This window comes from Arvicola amphibius, chromosome 7, assembly GCF_903992535.2.
Source record: "Arvicola amphibius chromosome 7, mArvAmp1.2, whole genome shotgun sequence".
Classification (NCBI taxonomy): Eukaryota; Metazoa; Chordata; class Mammalia; order Rodentia; family Cricetidae; genus Arvicola; species Arvicola amphibius.
This window is the reverse complement of record NC_052053.1, coordinates 132,534,554-132,555,811: the sequence shown is the minus strand read 5'-3', so window position 1 is coordinate 132,555,811 and position 21,258 is coordinate 132,534,554. Positions and strand designations below refer to the sequence as shown.

At 38.4% G+C, this 21,258-nt stretch overlaps 1 protein-coding gene across 6 annotated transcripts in view; it reads left to right on the top strand.

The window, feature by feature from the left end:
• The window catches only part of Dgkb (diacylglycerol kinase beta), a 514,351-nt gene extending 494,398 nt beyond the window's left edge, over positions 1-19,953 (top strand). For all 6 annotated transcript variants that reach the window (XM_038336848.1, XM_038336843.1, XM_038336846.1 and 3 more), the window contains one exon: positions 19,846-19,953. In XM_038336848.1, coding sequence (XP_038192776.1) covers positions 19,846-19,953 — 108 coding nt within the window. The remainder of the gene's footprint in view (positions 1-19,845) is intronic.
• Positions 19,954-21,258: the final 1,305 nt, after the last annotated feature.

Here is a 21,258-nt window from a genome sequence, read left to right as displayed (position 1 = left end):
AAACAGATCATAACTAAGTGGTAAAATGACCGCAGTTAAAATATGAAGGTTTCTCGGAGTGGTAGCTGACATTGAGCTGACTTCTTAGCAGCAATTATATGCGTATGTTCTCCCTAGCCCTCTATGCTCATCCTCAGGATTTTAAGTTGTTTACTCTGTGATCACTTGGTAAATACAATTTTTCTCAGACCTTTAGCACCCAAAACAGAAATTTTATACATTTGAGTTTCCCACATACAGCAATTTAGTGTCGTGAGTTTCAAGGCAAATAGACTTTTCTAAACATTTGAAATACCATGAGATATTCAGAGAGAATCATGATGATACCTAACACTTATTAAGCAAATACTTATTAGTATTCATTAAATGTTTATGTTCAATGTATTCACATTCAATTAAGTTACTAGCCAAGGTGGCCCAATGGCAATCCCCAAATTCTGAAGGCTTTTGCTAAAACAAAAGTTTGCTCACCACAGACTGAGAGTGGAGCCCCATTGTCTTGTCAAGCACAATACCCACACAACTCATTGACTGTGGTTTATTATTATGCTTTAAGATCAATATAATATAATCTTGATATTATTTATAAATAAAAATATTATTCTATTATTATCATTATTAGTATTATACTGATTTTATTTTGAGACAGGGTCTTTCTACATATCCCTGGATGTCCAGTAACTCACTGTGTGAACCAGGCTGGCCTTGAACTCCCAGAGATCTTCAAGGCAGAAATTAAAGGGATGTGCCACCACACCTGGCTTGAATTATTTGATCCTTTTAGAATATGTGTTTTTATTTTGAGACAGGGTATCACTGGATAGTCCTGGATGGCTTGGAACTTGATATGAAAACCAGGCTGGCCTCGAGCTTACAGAGATCTACTTGTATTTGCCTCCCAAGTGCTACAATTAAAGGCATATGCCACCATGTCCAGCAAGGATAATAACCCTAACCCTAATATATTTTATAGGTTTTCTAAAAAGCTTCCTGGATTGCAAGGGGATTTAAATACTAATACAATAGAATGCACAAGCAAACAAAAAGCCTTTTCGTGCCAAGCTTAAAGACAATCTTCTCAGAAATCTGTTTTACCTCTCATCTGTCTGAAATACTTGCTTTTTATTCTTTTTATGATAGCACCATTGACTTGCTTTAAGCATTTTGAGATTCTTCTTTCATAGTGTAGGGTGTCAAGTTCATGGTGACTGGGGGACAACTTTCACAGTTTCCTTCTTTGTCTGGTTCTCAGAAGTTTGAGAATCTGATTGTAGAGTTCTCTGACCATATCCTGTTTCAGGCACACTGGTTTTGAGAATCTGTAAATTTAAGTCATACATTACAATATACATTATGTCATGCATTACTCATTTATGTTATACATTTTGTTATATATTGGTGGGTTTTTCTTCAATTCTTGATTTTCACCAGTTTTTGTCTTCCAGAACACCAATGGTATATATGTAAGAATATCATTTCATAGTTCCCAGTCTATTCATTTTCCCCTTTTTCTTGACATTATTCCAACTGAACGATAAATATTCATCCTAGTCAACTTCACTCATGTTTTTCCTTATTTCTATTCTATTCTTCAACCCTTCCAATTGATGTCTTTGTTTTGATCACAGTATTTCTAAGTCATAAAATTTCAGATGAAGATTCACACAGCCATAATCTCAGCATTTTGGGAGTTAGAGGAAGGAAGATTAGGAATTCAAGATCATCCTTGACAATAAAGCAGTTTCCAAGCCAACTGTGGTTATATAAGAAACGACCTCAAAACAACAAAAACAAAAACAATCTCAATTGATTGCTATCTTACTATTATTTCATGAATTTTTCTACTGCTTCTTAGAGCATAGGTATAATAACTACTAAATCTTTGTTAAAGAAAATTAATTTTTTTATCATCTCAGATTTTGAATCACTGACTATCTTTTCCCTATAGCTTTTTTGAGATTTTTCTGATTATTTATGTACTCAGACATATTGTGTTATATTCTGAGGACCTGAAATATCATGGTATGAGTTGTGATTTGTTTTGTTTTTTAATATGATTTTTTTGTTCAATTTCTACGGAGAATATCTGTTTGTTGCCATTGTTCTCATTGTAACAGGGAACTGAAAAAGGCACAAGTGTGAGTCTGTCTTCTTTGTTTCCCAGATGAGTTCAGCTTTCAGTCTTGACAATACTGTTCTGATTTCATCTTATATGTCGAAGCCCTATAATGCTGTCTGGAAACCCAGTGGTGTCCTTCTCTCATTCAGTTGTCAAGCATCACTGTGTCCTTGAAAGTCATTCCTGCTGATTTACCTCAAGGGTTAACACAGGAGAATCACAAAAATTTAAACAAATTTTATTAAAATATAATTATATCTCTCCTTCTCTTTTCTCCCTCCATCACATCCCATGCTCTCCTACTCCCTCTCAAATTTATGCTCTTTTTTGTTTGACTATTATTGCTATATATATTATACATATATTATGTATATATTATACACACACACACACACACACACACACACACACACAATCTGCTGAGCCCATTCAGTATTGTGTGTATATGATTTCAGTGCAGACTATGGGATTTTGAATAACTAAACTGAGTTGTTCATCCCTGGGAAAGACTAATTATTCTTCTCTTAGCAGTCATTAGTTATCTGTAGTTCTTTGTGTAGGGTAGGGCACTGTGAAATGCTTCCCTTCTATGGTGGCATATCTCTTGGTGGTGTCATTGTACAGATCTTGTTTAAGCCATGTTTGAGAGACTTTATGAGTATGACTTCCTTATCATTTCTAGGAGATGCAATCTCACAGCAAATTTATCAGTCCTCTTGGTCTTATAATCTTGTTGTCTCATCTTCTAATGTTTCCTGAGCCTTGGGTATAGGAATTGAATAGTAGATGTACCCATTAGTCTTAAGCACCTTACAATCAGTTCATTTCTGTACTGGTTGTCTATAATGGGCTCTGTCTACAGCAAAGGGAGGGTTCTTGGATGAGGGTGAAAGCTACATTTCTGTGCAGGTATGATGACAATTATTTAGAAACCAACTGGGAACGTAGCAGTAGTGGATTGTCCTCTGAGATCAATGATCTCACTATCCACCTGAAACTGGCTAGGTTTTCAGGACAGCTGATGGGGAAACTATCAACCAATCACATCTAATTAGGGTGTGGCTACCTGGGGCCCAAGTAGAAATACTGGGAGATCCAGGTGTGCTGCTCTCTCTGCGTGGGGCCGCTGGACCTGCTAGATTTCGGACCTCCCATGCCAGGGACTGGGGATTTGTTAATCTTTGATTCTTGTGGGAATAATGACAACCCAGTAATCCACATATATTCATTGAATAGTTCCTTAAATCCCCCCTCCTTGATTTCTGCCACACTTGACTTTTATAGTTCTTGAGTTGCTTTTCCACCTACAAACTTAAGGTTTTAGTTTTATGGATCAACCTCGTAGTTATATATACTGTAGGATATATCTATCTATATAGAGAGATATATTACATATGCATATAATATATAGCATATTACAGTATATATACATATATATATAGTATATTCTTTTTTTTTTTTTTTTTTTTTTTGGTTTTTTCGAGACAGGGTTTCTCTGCAGCTTTTTTAGAGCCTGTCCTGGAACTAGCTCTTGTAGACCAGGCTGGCCTCGTATATTCTGATCAAGATCATCTCCTCTCAAATCCTCCCTACCATCCCACCCATCTACCCATCCAACTCCACACTTTTTCTCTCTTTCTTTAGAAAATGAACAGGCCAAAAAAATGAACTCTTAAAATGGAGCTCACTCTGACGAGTTGGAGGATAGAAGCAGACAGGCTCTCCTTTGTCCTTCTCAAGTCAAATTTCTCTATCAGAGGAGCCTTCTCCTCTTCTGAGTTTTAGGCACCTGTCTCGGTCATGAAATTGAGAAGGGGACAGGGTGGAGGGCGTCAGAGTGTGGGAGAAGCAGCAGTCACTTCACTACTCTCTAATGTGAAGGGTCTTTATTTCCTACTCCTTGAATAAGAAAAGTACAATTTCTCTTTGGCCTTTGTATAAGGGCTCAGTATTCACGTCTTCCATAAATAAAATAGTTGTCTTTAAATGCAAGCCAGGAAGTGCAAGAAAGATGGGGTGGGATTCCCAAACCTTGTGCTTCGTTTGGTCCATTTCATGATCTGAATTCTGCCCTAATCTGCCCGGCTGGCTTTTCAGCCTCTCTGATAGCAGCTGCAAGCTGTTTTCCCAGGGTCTGCAGTACTTTCAGAGATGGTGCTGTGCCTCTGACTCAGTTTTTAGTTAAAGAGGAACCCTGCCCCTCTGCGTCAGGTTTGATTGCCTTGGGCTGTTTTGAGATCTGCTTGAATTCCCTCCATCAAGCCAGCATATTGTCCTTCACAAGTGCCCATCTGCTGACTTGGAAATTTCACAATATATTTTCCACTTCCATATCTCTTTCAAAACTACTAAACAAGTCTTATAAATGCCCTAAAACTTGACTGCTAAAAATCTTAGCCACTTGGAAATTTTCATTCATTTTTTTTTTGCCATACCTTAGCTCTGTATTTAGGCAGTTTAAGACAGTGCCTACCTTGTTTGAATGAAAATGATTGACATTAACAGTTTAAGCTCTCTCACTTAGCTATGAAGATAACATTAGTAGTTCAGGGATTTCTGCGTATCAATAATGATTTGAGTAAGTGCAGAGAATTTTTCTTTGAAGACTCTTTGGTATGTGGACACATTTCCATGACTGTGGATTACGAGAAGGGGAGTTTTAGACTGTGGAGTTCGGGCTAAGCGTGACCCTAGGTCATGAGGCAGACTAACCTGTTTTCTATTGCTGCTCCTGTCATCTGTTCCTTACGCTTGTTTGCCAAAGGATAGACGTTTCAGAAAATAGCAGGCTCTGGAAGTTTTCTGAATACAGCTGAGAAGGAAAGAACTGTGGCTGTACACTAGCCAGTTGGTCCAGGAAGATGCCTTGCCACACACTCTTCACCCTGCCCAGGGAGCTGGTACTCAGGAAGCCAGTTTAAGAAGGTGTTGGTTTTTTTGTATATTTTGGAGATCAGATCAGACCTCTGTCTGATGTGGGGTTAGTGAAGATCTTTTCCCATTCTGTAGGCTGTCGTTTTGTCTTATTGACCGTGTCCTTTGCTTTACAGAAGATTTTCAGTTTCAGGAGGTCCTATTTACTAATTGTTTCTCTCAGTGTCTGTGCTACTGGGGTTATATTTAGGAAGTGGTCTCCTGTGCCAATGCATTCAAGTGTACTTCCCACTTTCTCTTCTATGAGGTTCAGTGTGGCTGGCTTTATGTTTTAATGGCCTTTTAAAAGGCCCGTGCAGAGCTGGAAGGCACAAACTTGCTCTCTATTTGGAAATATCATATAAATAGGCATTTTGTATATTATATTAGAAAACATAATAGTACCTGTTTTATGTCCTTATATTGCTTTTGGTTTCTTTCTTTTTACATAGCCAAAGTGTTATGTAACCATAGCCAGGCTTGAATTCAACTGTCTGTGTAGCTAAGACTGACCTTGCATTTATATTTCTTCTTCACTGCCAGTCAACAGCTGAGAGTCCAGCAGTGTGCTACTAAGCTCAGATTTATACAGTGTGGGGCATCAAACCCAAGGCTTCATGAATCCTAAACAATCATTTTAGCAACTGAGCCACATTTCTAACTCTTTGGGATTTTTTAGGAAGCAACAAACATTTTTAAAGTGAACTTCGACATGGAGCAGTTTTCTCCAAGTAGCTACTTCAGTCAAAATCATAATAGCCCGGGAAAATTTAGGAGAGAATGGGACAAATCTGAGCAGTAATAACACAGCTACATATGTCCTTTAAAAAAAAAAAAAAAAAAACAGCATTTGGGTTTCCTTATATTTACTTTTTAAGTCACTGACCCCCAAGCCTGAGGACTAAGGAGAAATACGAAATTCTAAGACCTTGCCACCCTGTTGGACGGACTCACAGCCATCTTGCTAGCAACTTCCTTTCATCAGTTTTTATTTAAAAATCTTTCTAGGTTTTACGATTTTAAATGTTATTTTGAGCAAGCTGGCATCTGCAACTGAAATAGTCAACTTTCCTTGCACTTTAGCAGAAATTGCATGCAGTCAGAAGTTAAAAATATTTTTCACTCCTTGAAAGCAATGTTTTATGGAATTTCTGTCAGGAGGGAGGGAGAAACTACTTAGGAAGTTAAGTACCTCTCTCCATCCCAGTGGAGGAAAAACAAAGGCAGACAGACTGGAGCAGAGTTTCCATGTCCTCTGAACTCCAGAACTACTTGTGCTTCTTTCGAAGACTGTCTTACTGATGTCAACTACTACACATCACAACAGAATAATGATAGATTGCTGAGATTATTGCTGATTGTATTTAGTAACAAAAGAAAGGAACAACAAATTTTATGGTATAAATTTAATATTTAATGCAGTTGAAATTTCTTCCTGAGGTTTTTGCTTGTGGGTTTTTTTTTTTTTTTGTTGTTAGTTATTTTGGAGGGGGAGAGTAGGAGTTGTTCCTTTGCTGTTTGTTTTGTTTTTTTTTTTTTTTTTTTGATTTCTTTGATTTTGTTTGTGGTTTTGTTCCTGTTTTTTGAGAGACAATCTCTTTATACAGCTTTGACTATTCTGGAACTATGTAGAACCAGACTGGCCTTGAGCTCACTGAGATCTGCTACCTGAGTGCTGGACTTAGAGGTGTGTGCCACATGCCTGACTTCTTCCTGGTTTATAGTTAGAGAAGCTTCGCCATCATCTTTGAGGGATTGGAAAGAAGAGATAAACCCTTATGACTTATGATGGGAAAAAAGTCTGACCTAGGTTTAGGATTTAGCTAGTGTTTTATAAGAGGAGAGACAGTGACTTTTATTGTTTCCCACTAGAATATGCAGATGAACTCACAGAAAAATGATGGCATATCACCACAATATAGAATATGTTTAATAATCATCTGAAAAAAAATTAGATCAGAATTTATTTCAAATAGATTAATGTTATGAAAATTATCAGTAAACTTTACTAACTTTAGGTCCTTACACTAAATTGATTAACTTTAGATATTATTAAATAATGTTTGAAACACAAGGTTGATCTTTCTAGTAACTAGTGTTCAGGGAGTCTGATATTAATATTATTTTCTCATTGAAAGTTACATAGCTACTGTAACTTAACACTCATTCCCTGTAGCTTTAGAGAATCTTGTGGTGTTCAATAGCTTTCTTTAGAAGGGTGTGGAAGGGATCCAGCAAGGGGCAAATGTATATGAAAATGAGTAATCCATAAATTATAAGTAGATAAATGCAAATAGTGAATTTTTGGTGTGGCTAGAAATTGGACTGGGTCTACACACATTTCCCTGACTACTGACAGTCAATAGCAGCAGGAGGAAGACATGTCACAATGATGTAGCCACTGATACATGGAACATTGCATATTGCTCAGTAAAGGACCTTCCCACCCATGGTATTAAATAATCCTAATTGAACTCCATAGGACACACAAACATACACATGCACACACAAGACAAGAAAGAAGAAGAGAGACTTGCTAGAAAAAAAGGATTTTAGCAGAAGGAGGGAGCATGAGACAGGATGATGGGGTGAAAAGTCATTATGTACATTTATGAAGCTGTCAAGGAATAAATTAAATAAATAAATGAATAATAAATAGCAAAGGCACAAAAGAAATGACATTGGGCTTAATACTTAAATATGGAAAAGTGATAATTCCCTACTGAAGGAAATATAACATTTTGTTATTTAATGAGCATCACTCTTCCTATTTGTACGAATATAGAATTAACATGAAATACACTTCAGCAAGCGAGGTGCTGCTTCTACGGGGGCACAATATGGTCGAGAGTGAGAACAGAAATAATGCCACAAACGTGGTTAGATAAAACACAGTGCATGCATCCTTTACCTAAGTCTTAATTGGTAAATATTTTGCATAAATTTACATTTCTAAACTTTAATTTTTTCCCAAAGACTGACAAGTTAGTGTTTAGCTAGGCATTATTTTATGTCTTCCCTTTTACTTGTGCATTAATTAGTTCTGTTTACCTGTACCTAATTTTTCCTAATTTCACGACAGTTGTTGTTTTCTGTAATTGACAGCGCAATTTACTGCCTGTGTGCGTTCTGGCCCCCAAACAAGAACGGCAAGGCAGAAACCTCCAGTCTCTTCATTTCAGGTTGTTAAAGGGAAAAAAGCATTGGTTGTGACTAATTTCCAATTAATTTGCTGCGGTTACAGGGGACAAAACAATTGCACCTCCTAATTAAGATTTAAAATATTCCACGGTGTCATCTTTAGGTGTTTCTGGAATATATAATTTCCATTTTGGTTCATGGCCTGACAACTCTATTAATTTAAAAGCCCAGTAATACCTATTAGTATAAAACATGAAAAAAATATCATTTATCATTGATTTTAATTTTGCAACTCTGTCATTTTCTCAGTATGCTTTAAGATGACGATGACACCACAGTGTGCAGAATTCGAGCTGGATGAAGGGGAAATGGATCACACTACTTAGAAAAGATACTGAAGTATGTTATTAGAGCTTAATTAATGCCAAACTTATTAAATTTGATTGCAGTTCAAGCAAAATATTTTTTTTCAAGTTCAGGTCTTTTTTTTTTTCTCATGGTTTATTTTTTTTTATATTTAAAAATTTCCATCTCCTTCCCTCCTCCTCCCCCCTCCCTCCGCTCCTCCTCCCCCTTCCCGCCCCTCCTTCTCCCCCTTCCCTCCCCTTCCCTCCACCCATACCTCCCCTCCCTCCCTCTCAAGGCCAAGGAGCCATCAGGGTTCCCCACTCTATGCTAAGTCCAAGGTCCTCCCAACTCCCCCCAGGTCCAGGAAGGTGATCGACCAAGCTGAGAAGGCTCCCACAGAGCCCGTCCATGCAGAAGAATCAGAGCCCAGCGCCATTGTCCTTTGCTTCTCAGTCAGCCCCCGCTGTTGGCCACATTCAGAGAGACGGGTTTGGTCGCATGATCCATCAGTCCCATTCCAACTGGAGTTGGTGATCTCCCTTTAGTTCTGTCCCACCGTCTCCATGAGTGAACGCACCCCTCACGTTCCTGACTTTCTCCCTCATGTTCTCGCTCCTTCTGCTCCTCATCAGGACCTTGGGAGCTCAGTCCTCGAGCAAAATATTTTAAAGAATTTTTATTGCCTTATTACATTTTTTAAAGTTATCCCAAATGCTATGTTTATAATTAGACTTACCTGTCTATAGTTCTTCACCTTAAAACATTTAGTTTAAATGTTGTGAATAAAACTTGCATATCACCATAGAACCTCCACCTGATGATAGATGAAGAAAATGACAGAGCCCCACATTGGAGCACCGGACTGAGCTCCCAAGGTCCTGATGAGGAGCAGAAGGAGGGAGAACATGAGAAAGAAAGTCAGGACCGTGAGGGAACCTCCAGCTGGCGACAGATGGGGAAGGTGACTGAGCCCCACATTGGAGCACTGGACTGAGCTCCCAAGGTCCTGATGAGGAGCAGAAGGAGCGAGAACATGAGGGAGAAAGTCAGGAACGTGAGGGGTGCGTTCACTCATGGAGACGGTGGGACAGAACTAAAGGGAGATCACCAACTCCAGTTGGAATGGGACTGATGGATCATGCGACCAAACCTGTCTCTCTGAATGTGGCCAACAGCGGGGGCTGACTGAGAAGCAAAGGACATTGGCGCTGGGCTCTGATTCTTCTGCATGGACGGGCTCTGTGGGAGCCTTCTCAGCTTGGTCGATCACCTTCCTGGACCTGGGGGGAGTTGGGAGGACCTTGGACTTAGCATAGAGTGGGGAACCCTGATGGCTCCTTGGCCTTGAGAGGGAGGGAGGGGAGGTATGGATGGAGGGAAGGGGAGGGAAGGGGGAGGAGGAGCGGAGGGAGGGGGAGGAGGAGGGAAGGAGATGGAAATTTTTAAATATCAAAAAAAAATAAACCATGAGAATGAAAAAAAAAAACTAAAATGGTCTTTTATTCCTGATTTTGAAAGCGTTGTTGGTTTCAATTTTGAAAATTAATTTTATTTTGATAAAAATAATAAGCTCACATATTGGAGCTTTTCAATAAAAATCCCAAAACCAACTGGACACAGAATGTAAGAACATGATACATAATGAGAAGCGTGCCGTTATGCGGCACCTTATGCACTTAGAGTGTTGCGACGCAGGACCGCAAAGGAGAGAAGCCTGCGTGCGGCTAACAGAGTTCAGGACACAGCAGACAGTGCACAGAGAAGGGAGAGAGGAATGAAGCATTAGCTTTCAAAAGCACCAAAACATGCACCCAGACCAAATTCTAGCATCTTCTCGAATGGGTCAGATTAGAAGCGTAGCCTCGCTGATGCGCATCCTTAGACTAACGCGCAGGATTGAGTTCTGTCAGTAATTAAAGATCATCCTCAGGTGGATCACTACGCCTGAGCCTGGCTGTTGTCTCACATTTGCTTGTGCCCGTTTCATTGTTGATCCATTTGCTTTGACTTCATGCATTAACATTAGTAATTAAGCTAATACACTGTAAGCTTTTTATAAAGAGGTAAGAAACTGTATTGAGACGGTTAGTATTCAGGCAACTGCACTGGCCTGCCCTTAGGGTCCTGACAGGTTCCATCCCAGCTGCAGCCACTAAGAGCTTATCCTGTGCACATTCCCTGCGTTACCTTTTAAAAGGTGGGTCTTGCCCACCTACTGTCATTTTCTCTTTCTCTTTTTCTTTCTTTCTTTCTTTCTTTCTTTCTTTCTTTCTTTCTTTCTTTCTTTCTTTCTTTCTTTCTTTCTTCTCTCTCTGTCTCTCCCTCCCTCCCTCCCTCCCTCCCCAAGCACTCTTGTCTCCAAGAACTGGTCTTTGCCCTTTCTCTGCCTCCGTTTCTGCCCCTTCAATCTGGGCTAACTAGAGTGTGTTCACTCATCAACGCACCAGACACATTGCTGATAAGGTCAACTATCATGACATCATTCAACTGTCGTTCTGTAACAGATGGGATGTCAAAATTGTATTACCTCGAAGAGCCTTAACATTGAAGGCTGAGATTTTCTTATCATTCCCATCATGGGCTAGGGCATGACTGAGTTTAGGAACTGGAAACTGTTGGTTCAAAAAATAAGTGCTTTTAATAATTAGCCGGTTCCCCACAGTTGTGTTTTTCTCGTATTCCTTTTGCATAAGGTGAACTAGTACGTGGCAGGTGTAGCCCCCAGACACCAGAATGAAAACAGATAAACATATACTATGCAGTGTCTCAGTGACAGCTAAGGAATATGGATATTTTTATCCTTGAAAGGTTGTCAGAATGTGTTTTTCACTGGAAAACAAATGATTACATTAAAAGTATTAATAAATTGCTGCTGAAAATAATAGCTACTATTATTTAATCATATAGACAACATCTATAGCACCATATGATACTTGCTGGTTACCTTCGAGCTTCCTGTGACCAGAATCCAAAAACTGGTTGGATCCAGTGACCAAGGCAAGCTCAGACTTTGCTTTATGTCTTTGAGTCCATGTTGTTTGTTGGTTGATTGGTTTGTGTGCTTGCTTTTCTTTGTTTTTCTAGATGATAAGGATCATACAGGAAATTTGAGATGAAATATATTCATGAGAAATGAATTGTGAATGTATTTTTATTACAGTCAGGAGAGGGAAGTTTTCTGCTACTTTTTTCTATCCTGTTGTTAGTAGTGTTTTCTCATAAGAATATGGATTTGAAGATTCCTGGAATAAATGTCAATATAATTCTCACTAGTGACACTGGAATAATAAACATGCTTTAAAAATATCTTTGACCTTCCTGGAAACCAATTAAAGTTATAAAATATTTTTGAATGATGAACTAAATTTATATCATAAAAGAGATTTCAAATCCAGGTATGAAATATGTAACTATCTCTCCTTGAGCTCATTGTCATCAGAAAAATGACTCTTTTTCATATATATTTTAAAATTTCTGTGAATTACATTAAAAAGGAAGACCCTCAACTTCATTTTTGAGAATTTTTGTTTTAAATTTTTGCACTGACTTTTTTGAATATGATGCTATTAAAGAGAACATTAAATTTGGAAATTGTCATCATTCCAGAAAATGAAAGCATGAGGAAGCTAGGAAGATATTTTAGAAAGTTGTTGTTTCATTGCTTTGTCTCTCCCGCCATCCCTCCCTCAATCTTTCTGTCTGTCTGTCTGTCTGTCTGTCTTTCTATCTTCTCTCTTTTGCCATCTATGGGCCTGGAAATTTGACAGGCACTTCCTCACCTCTGTCATGTGGCTTTGTTGAACGCTTGAATTCAAAACAGTTTCCATATTTGGAAGGATACAATCTTATTCCAAAATCAAACTCAGTAACTTTCAATGTGTCAGATAATTGAGAAATTAAGCTCTCCCAACAGCTATTTTATGTTATTTTCTTTGCTTTGGACACTCCATTCATTTCTAAGGCAGAGCAATAAACTCAGTGATAATAAATTCCTAAAGAGATGAAACAAGGAAAGAAACTTTTGACTAGGCTTGGCGAGAATATTTATAAAGGAAACTGCTGTCTGCTGAGCTCCATCTTAAGAACCACGGTACTATTAAGTTTAACCTAGTACAGAGCCATGAGCATCAATTAAAGACGTTATTCATTGAAACCAAGCATAATCAATGTGTATATTATCAAACTTGAGTACTGCTAGCATACATTCCAATTGAAAATTTTTCACTAAAGAAATTCTGAATGGTGGCACTTAGTACAGCAAAGGTAAACCACTAAAAATTATTTTCATCATACAACTATTGATCATTTTATACAACATATTTTTAAATTTAAAAATGTTTCACTTTATAACTCATAGTTCAGCATTGGTTTTTTTTTCAGCCGAGAACTTAATTGCATCAAAGGTCACCAAATTATGCCTATGTTTAATATAGCTGCCTATAAGAATGGTTCTCAAATCTTTAAATGGTAAGGGAAAAAATCAAAAAGAGTAATGTTTCATAATGTGAAATTTTTATGAAATTTAAATTTTAGTTTCCATAAATAAATTTTTATTGGAGCAGTCATACTCATTGATTTTCACATAGTCCAAAAACGACGCTGAGCTACAGCAGCAATGTTGAGTGGAACAGATGAAGACCACAGAGCTCACAAAGCCAAAAGCACCATGTAGCCCTTCACAGAAGCATGGGCATTTGCCAACCTCACAATTGTGTGGACATCTGCTTAAACATCCTGCAACATACAACTCTCAAGCAGAATTTGAATATTTCAAATTAGGTTAAACATTTTACTAGCTTACATATATTATACACAGACCATTGTAAGGAATTTCAGCATGCAAGCCCTTCAAGCACATGTGCTTTGGAAGTTATGTACTATGTACCAAATAAGGACGAGCTCACACTGAAGGCAGATTAGAATAGGATCACACTTCCTTTTAGTGTTTACTCCTCCTTCTCCTGTGTATTGTAGTTACGTCTGTCACAGGATGGCGTTCTCTTGCTTCAATCTGAAATGCCAATACTAACCTGTTAAAAAAAAAACATATATACATATTTCACACTTGCTACGTTGTCAGGAATCTATTCTCACATTATTATGGGCACATTAAATTTACATATTCCTTCTGAACTCCATACCCACAAATCCAAAGACATTGAACCTCTCCTTCAGAGTGTCATACTCAACACTGACATCACCAACTTCCCAGCTGTCACCGATGCCACAAGTACCTCTCTTTCTATAATGTCACGCATAGCAATTCGAGGTTAGAGGCACAGAAGATTTAAAAGTATTCTCCTTTTCCAAAGACCAGAACAACCAAATCACCATGTAGCATAGGCTATGCCTCCTCCTCATCTGTTGACTCTGCCCTGCCAAGTTCAGTTTGGCACTCCCATAACTAAAGTCTAGATTAATTCTTGAATGGATCACTATCTTGCCCAGCCTTCTGATTGTCCTGCCTCAACTCTGCTACCCAATCCTTAACTATGTTCATATAAATGAAATGCGGATTCCACCATGACAAATTGTTTCCTGAGAGCATCTCTGCAGCCCAATGCACAACACACATGCAACCCTCTGCTGTTGCACATTTGCAATTGTTGTCAGAAGGGAGGAGCTTTCCAGGAATGTAGCTGGTAGAAAGGGAAAGAGGGGGTAAATAGTAAGGTGAAATCAGGAAGGATCAGTCCTCAAACTCTGCTCTTGAACTTAGAAATAAATGTGTTATTCAGATTACGAAAACCAAGTTTATTTGGCCTTTAACAAAAAAAAAATGTTGATACATCCATCTTAGGATGGATGGGAAAATAAAATCAGAAAAAGGAAATAGTAAAATCACAGAAAGAATTAGTCTTCTCAAAGTAGGTATGCTAACCAGCTTTCTTTCCGGTTAAGAGAAATAATACATTGATAGGAAAGGTTTACAGCTTCAGAAGCTGTAGTACAAAGTTCTATGGTCCAATTGTTGAGTCTGTGATAGCACAGAACAGAATGGAGCTAACGCCTGGAAGAGAAAGCAGGCCTTAAACAAAAGAGAGAGAAAGGATCATGTTTCAATATCAACTCAAGAACACACCCTCAATGACCTAGCTTCCTCCTACAAGACCCCACCTCCAAAAGTTCCACTGCATCCCAACATCACCACATGTTACTGAGCAAACGTTTAATGCCTTTCGAGATGTTCAAGATTGAAGCTATAGCAATCTGAGAGTTCCTTTAAGAAATGAAGCCATTCTCTCTTCCAGTCTTAGCAGAATGCTTTAAGAATATAGATAAATAGATAAAAGAGACATATGTGGATCTAAATAAGAAGTAGAAAAAGACAAGATTTTCTGAGTAAATTGGGGATGGTATATAACATGGGAGAGAGTAGAAGGGGAGGAGGAGGAAGAGAAGAGAGTGGAGAAAAACATGTAGCTCAATAAAAACAGTTTAAAAAGAATTTAGATAAACAGATATGCCTCAAAGCAAAGTGTGTTGAGTAGCCTGTGTTCCGACCACAAAAACAAGGTAAATTCTACCTATCATAACAATGGTAGGTGAAAATATTTGATGCTGGGTGACAGGAAACCAGGTAAGTACTTAACAAAGGCCTGAGCCAAATGATATTTGGAAATAAATTTAAAACAGAACACTCCTGTCTGTTCTCTATTATTGTAGTTGGGTAGCAGTAAATTTTTTAAAAACGCACCAATGCCTAAGGTAAAGAGACTTCGTTTGCCTTGGGCTCTGAACACAGGAATGTATAAACTTCTTATTCTGTCACCTTTATGAAATAATTCTTCAATTCTCTACTTTTCCATAACATTGCTTATTTGCATATGAATGACTTAGGTCAACTCAAAGAGGTGAATGAACCAAGTAGCATTCAACAGCGTTGTGCAAAGCACTACACAGAAAACCTGCCACAATAAATCTCAGCAAATCTTTATGCATTTTTGCCAATGTGCTGTAAAAATTTTCTCGCCATGTAGAAACTATGTACGTATGTGCTGCTATTCTAAATTTATGACTCATTTATGTGAGGACTTATCAAGTTCTGGAAGGTGGCCCAAAAGAATGGCAGTATCTTATAATATTTGCAGGGGGTGTGGTTGTCTGGGAACCCTGGTCAATAATAAAAAGAAAAAACCCATTTCTGATACTGTGGCTTTCATTTTCTAGCAAGTGGTATTCAGTAGGGATGTTGTTTCCAGTTACAGAGTAACTGCGTTTGAACTCTTTCCCTCTCCTTCTCCCTCTCCCACTCCATCTCCTCCTACCTCCAAGTTTCCATATTTTTGTTGTGTGAGACTGGTTCTAGCAGGCTGTCTTCTTGTCTCAGCCTCCTGAGGGCTGGAATTACAGGCATATTCTACCACCACCATCATACTCAAATCAGTGGAAATGGCTTTCTTGTTTGTTGGTTGGTCAGTTGGTTGATTGGTTGCTTTGGTTTGGTTTGGCTTTTGCTGTCTATTTGAGACTCAGCCTCTTTGGTGTGACTATTATAGGCATGTACTATGCCCAGCTGAGTAGAAACATCTTTCTTCTCCCACCATAGCTTTCTAGAAGAGTAGAAGAATGCCTGGCTATTGAGGACAATATTTATCACCTTGCACATTCTATTGTAATGCTCTTCTGTCTTTGTGCACCTACATCCTTAATGGGATGGTTTTGACTTCAGATAAGTACAAAGACATATTTATCCAATGAGATAATTATAATATCTCATTGTATAATAACAGCTTGAATGTATTTCAGGGAGTATATGAGCACAGCTTTTTTTCCTTGTTACATACTCTGGCCAAAAGGAAAGGAAAACTAATTGTTTCTCATTTTGTTTTTATAGAAATAATCTTATACTTTAATAATATAATAGTGTACATTGACCACAGGAAAGATCAAACAACCAGAGAACAGGTTATAGATAATTGCGGAAACAAAACTGGCTAATGTATTTATAGGTGCAATGTCTGAAGTAGAGTAAAAGTAGAATAATTTCTACTAAGTGAATAAATGAGTAATGGAGCCTTAAGAAATCCCATCAGAAATATTCAGAGTAAAAAATCGTTTTGTGGCTGAGACGTTAAGCAGTAAGCCAGCGATGGAAGAGGAGTGTCTTGCCAACAAGATAGCCAGTGGTAATCCAGCCACCCAGAGAAGAAGCTGTCTTAGTGGTGGAACTCCTGATGAGTTGTCTGTGCTCCAGAACTTAGCATAACACCTACATCTTCATGCATGGCCCTTGTTAAACCACTAGGTCACATAGCAACAAGAAGACAGGACAGCAGGAAGAGGACTTGCTGAAGGAAAAAGTTAATTGGCCGGGATGAAAATAAGAGATGGATGAATGAAACTGTCAAAGAATCATTTAATAAGAAAAAGTAAATCAATTTCTTAAGATCCGCTGTGATAGGTTGTTAAAATAATGATATCATGAAATTTGCAGGCAAGTCAATGGAACTAGAATAATAATCCGGAGAGAGGTAACCCAGAGCCAGAAAGACAAACATGTATGTACTCACTCATATGTGGGCACTAGTTGTAAATAAAGGATAACCATGATACAGAGAGGCTAGGTAACATGAAAGCCTCAAAAAGGACACCAGATCTCCATGGGAAGGGGAAATAGAAGAGATTTTTTGAGTGAACTGAGTGCGGGTAGGGATGGGAGCAAGTGATCAGGTTGGGAGGAGCAAACTGGGCTGGAGAGTACTGAAAAGGCCTACTGAAAGGGGGAGGGCATCTCAGGGTCAGGTCAAAACCTGGCTAGCAAGGGAATCTTCCAGAAATCTATAAGGATGGCCCCAACTATAACCTGAACTGACCATCTCCAGTGACCAGGAAATACTTCAAGTGGAGGGAGTGAGAAATCAATCCTGCTACATGACTTTCTACCTATAGTCTTTCCTGCTTATGGGATGTGCTGGGATAGGGGTGGCCTAGACATTGAAGGAGTGACTTACAAATGGCCTGTCCAGCCTAAAACCAGTGCCACCCCTGACACTGCCTAGAGTACAGGTCCCATAAGCTGGATGATCCAGAGACCTAGGATAGAACCAAACAGCACTGGAGGGGAAAAAAGTCAATGTAATGATGCCTATTGATATTGTGCTATACACATAGATTTGTGCCTAGCCCAGCTGTCTTCAGAAAGGCTTCATCCAGTAACTGACTGAAACAGGTGCAGACCCACAGCCAAACTTTAGGTGGAGACTGGAGAATCCTGCGGAAGAGGGGAGAATGGATTGTAAGAGCCAGAGGGAGCAAGGACACCACAAGAAATCTCACAGAATCAACTAACCTGAGATCACAGGGAATCCCAGAGAATAAACTGATAACTAGGGAGCCGACATGGAACTAACATGTGATAATTGTGACACTTAGTCCTCTTGGGAGACTCCTAACAGTAGGAATAGGGGATGTGTTCTACTCTCTTACTGGTTTTTGGGACCCTAGTCTTCATCCTGGGTCAATTTGCCCAGCCTTAATACACGGGGAGGTACTTAGTCATACTGCAATTTGATATGCATGTATTGTCATGTATTGCCATGTATGCCATGTATTGTTATGTATGCCATGTTGATATTCATGGGAGACCTCCCTATCGTAAACAGAAATAGAGGAGGAATAGATTGGTGGGTGTGAACAGAGGGAAGGTAGGGGGACCAGGGAGAAGAGGGAGGAAGGGAAATGGTGGTCGGGATGTAAAATAGGTAGATAGAATGATTGACAGATAGATGATAGATAGATAGATAGATAGATAGATAGATAGATAGATAGATAGATAGATAGATAAATGGATGGATGATACATACATACATACATACATACATGACTAGAGACAACTAATTTAAAAAAATGATTCAGTGTGGTAGAAATCTGAAATAGGGAAAGTTTGGTAGAGATAATTTGAAATCTACACATGTAGTAGGAATATTGACATATGAACTGATGGCAATCAATTTCTCATTTTATAACAAATAACAAAATAAAATGGAGTTAGCATCCAGAGGGTTTTGGCCTTGCTTAGTCTATTGGCCTTTACAACTACTATAATTAAAATAGTTGTATTTTTCCAGCAAAGTCTGCTTCCAACACGTTTAAAGTTTTTTGTTCATTCAGTTTTTTTAAGTATCTTTCTAGAATGTGAATTTTCATTTCCCCAAAGTCCTAATGCTGATTTAATGATGTGATTCCCATGACAAACATCTATTTTCTTTGCTTCACTGCTATTAGTGAATGGCAAGTTAAGGAGATTTATTTTAACCTGAAAATGTCAGGTATGCACTTTTGGAGATATATTTTTTTCAGCTTTTAATGAGGTGCTGTTTCTTTTTGAAAGGAATACTCATCTCTGGTGCGGATGCTGCGCAGGTGACAACTGATATTTAATAAGTGATGGCTCTTGTATTAGTCGCAGTTCGCTAAAGAAAATGTCTCAGATTGCTTTTGAAAAACTCGTAGCGTCAGTAGCCCAAAGGCAAGATGTGACCTTTTTATTACATAATGAGAATCATTTATTATCTTACAATGTATCTTAAAGTCACAGACAAAATGCCACTTTGATAATTGCTTTCAATTAGCTTTGAGCATAGCATATATTCATAAAATGTCTTCTCTAATTTAGAGTTGAATTAGAGAAAATTGCAGACATAATCTACTTTAAGGTTGTCTCATTTAAGGTGATTCGTAGTTTCATATCACAGAAATCAACATGAGTCGCTTTAGAACAGTGCCTCTGAGTGTCTGCGGCTTCTCGGCGTCTGATTCTATTGTATTACCAATTAATTAACAAATTAGAAAGATCATTTCTGACCTTTCATGCATGTTAACTTTTGACTTTCATTTCTAATGATTGTTTGGAAATGAAGCCTTGCAGCTCGTGTTGAAAGAGAGAAACAATCTGATTAAAAAGATAAATAAGGTTTGCCTAATGTTAAGCAGCTCCTATTGCTGGGCCATGGTCGGGACTCTTGATGCAGTAATGGCGTATCTTTTCCTGTTTCAATAACACATGACTAATGTTCAAGAAACGACACTGGGGAATCCTGCAGTCTGAAGCAAAAGCTCTGGGAGACTGTAGGACATGTGAGGTTAGATGTAAGACCGTATTGAAATCGTGACTTCAGCTAATTTTTACTTTGGGTTGGCATTTGGGTATCACTGAAATGTATATCCTAGTCTTCCTTAAAATATCTTTGAAATCTTGAAACTCTGAAACTGAGTTTTAACCTTGTGTTATTTTTGTTTCTCCTAAAGTATAGCTTGCAGAGTATCCCAGAACTTGGCATTTTATCCTCATAACACTCTTCCTCTGTCTTCCTCTTTCCTAGATAAGAATTACACACAAGAACCAAGCCCCAATGCTGATGGGCCCTCCCCCCAAAACTGGGTTGTTCTGCTCACTCATCAAAAGGAGAAGAAACCGAAGCAAGGAGTAGCCCTCTATCGAGAGAAATTTCAATAGTACAGGCCATGGAACACTTTGAATCACTTCAAGTCTCCTGCTCTGACCATGGAATTAACAGTTTCTGCTGAGTTGATGTAAAATTTGGCTATTAGAAAACTTATTGTCTCTGTTTTTATAGGCACCTCTGCATGAACAAGTGGGAGTTTATATGATGTGAGACTGCATACTTTAGTTGCATGCATTCCCATAGGTTTTTCTGTCTCCCACTCACATCTTAGCCCCTTCCCATTTACAAATTGTGAGGGAAAACCTGTGAGAGATTAAAGAAATATGATGGAAAATAATGATTCTTGATGTAGTTGCTGTCGTTGGCAAGCACTAATACGTAAGGCTGCAGTGATCCAATGTGCAAAACTGCCATCCCTTGCCCTGCTATAATTAGTGTATCCATGGTATTAGACCTGTGACTCAAGGAGAAGCTTAAATCAGAGATTTTATTATGTAGTTGCTATGATACCATGCTGCATTTAAATACTCATTCTTCAACATCTTTACTCTTCTGAATGGACGTTAAAATATCAGGCATAAGATTTTTCATGTACTAAAAAATAGAGAATTTTCTTTTGTTTAGCTTTGTTTTGAATTCCAATAAAATGAGTGAAAATACATTACTGGCAGTAACTGTGATAATATAAAAAGCCTTAGTCATTTCTGCATGAGAATCTAGACACAGATGTATAATCACACTAAGTAGCCAAATAGATGTTTAAAACTATGTGCCTAATGAATCTGTTTCCCACCAAAGAATCAGAAAATAGTAGTTCTTATGAGTTTGTGAAAAGCAAAATGTTTGAAGAGAGTGAGTTACCCACTTGTTGTTTTTAAAATGCTCACCATTCAAAAACAGTAAATTAGACAACATGAACAAAGCTCAATAGCCAATTTCATGGCTATTTGGTCCCTCTGCCAAATACGACTCTGATTTTTAATGGGTCTGCTAAGTATACTTCAAGAAGGTAAATGACTGCATCAGTTTCCTTCTAGGGTAAATTGGAACCTGCAATGCTGTTGAGCTCCTGGAAGCAAATCATGCATGCAATTAGCCCCTTACTACTCGCTCACTCCAATCACATCTCTATGACATTTCAAATGTTGGAAAGAATGGCCCAGATCACTCTTTAAGGTGTTCATGGCATGGTTTGGGTCTCTGGTTGTTTAAAGAAATTGTGGAACTATTACTTTCCGTAGTGTTTATTTGAGGCTCTCTTATGAAATGAAATACTTCTGACAGCCTCATTGTAGTTCAGTCACACTGACCTGTGTCTCACCACAGCAC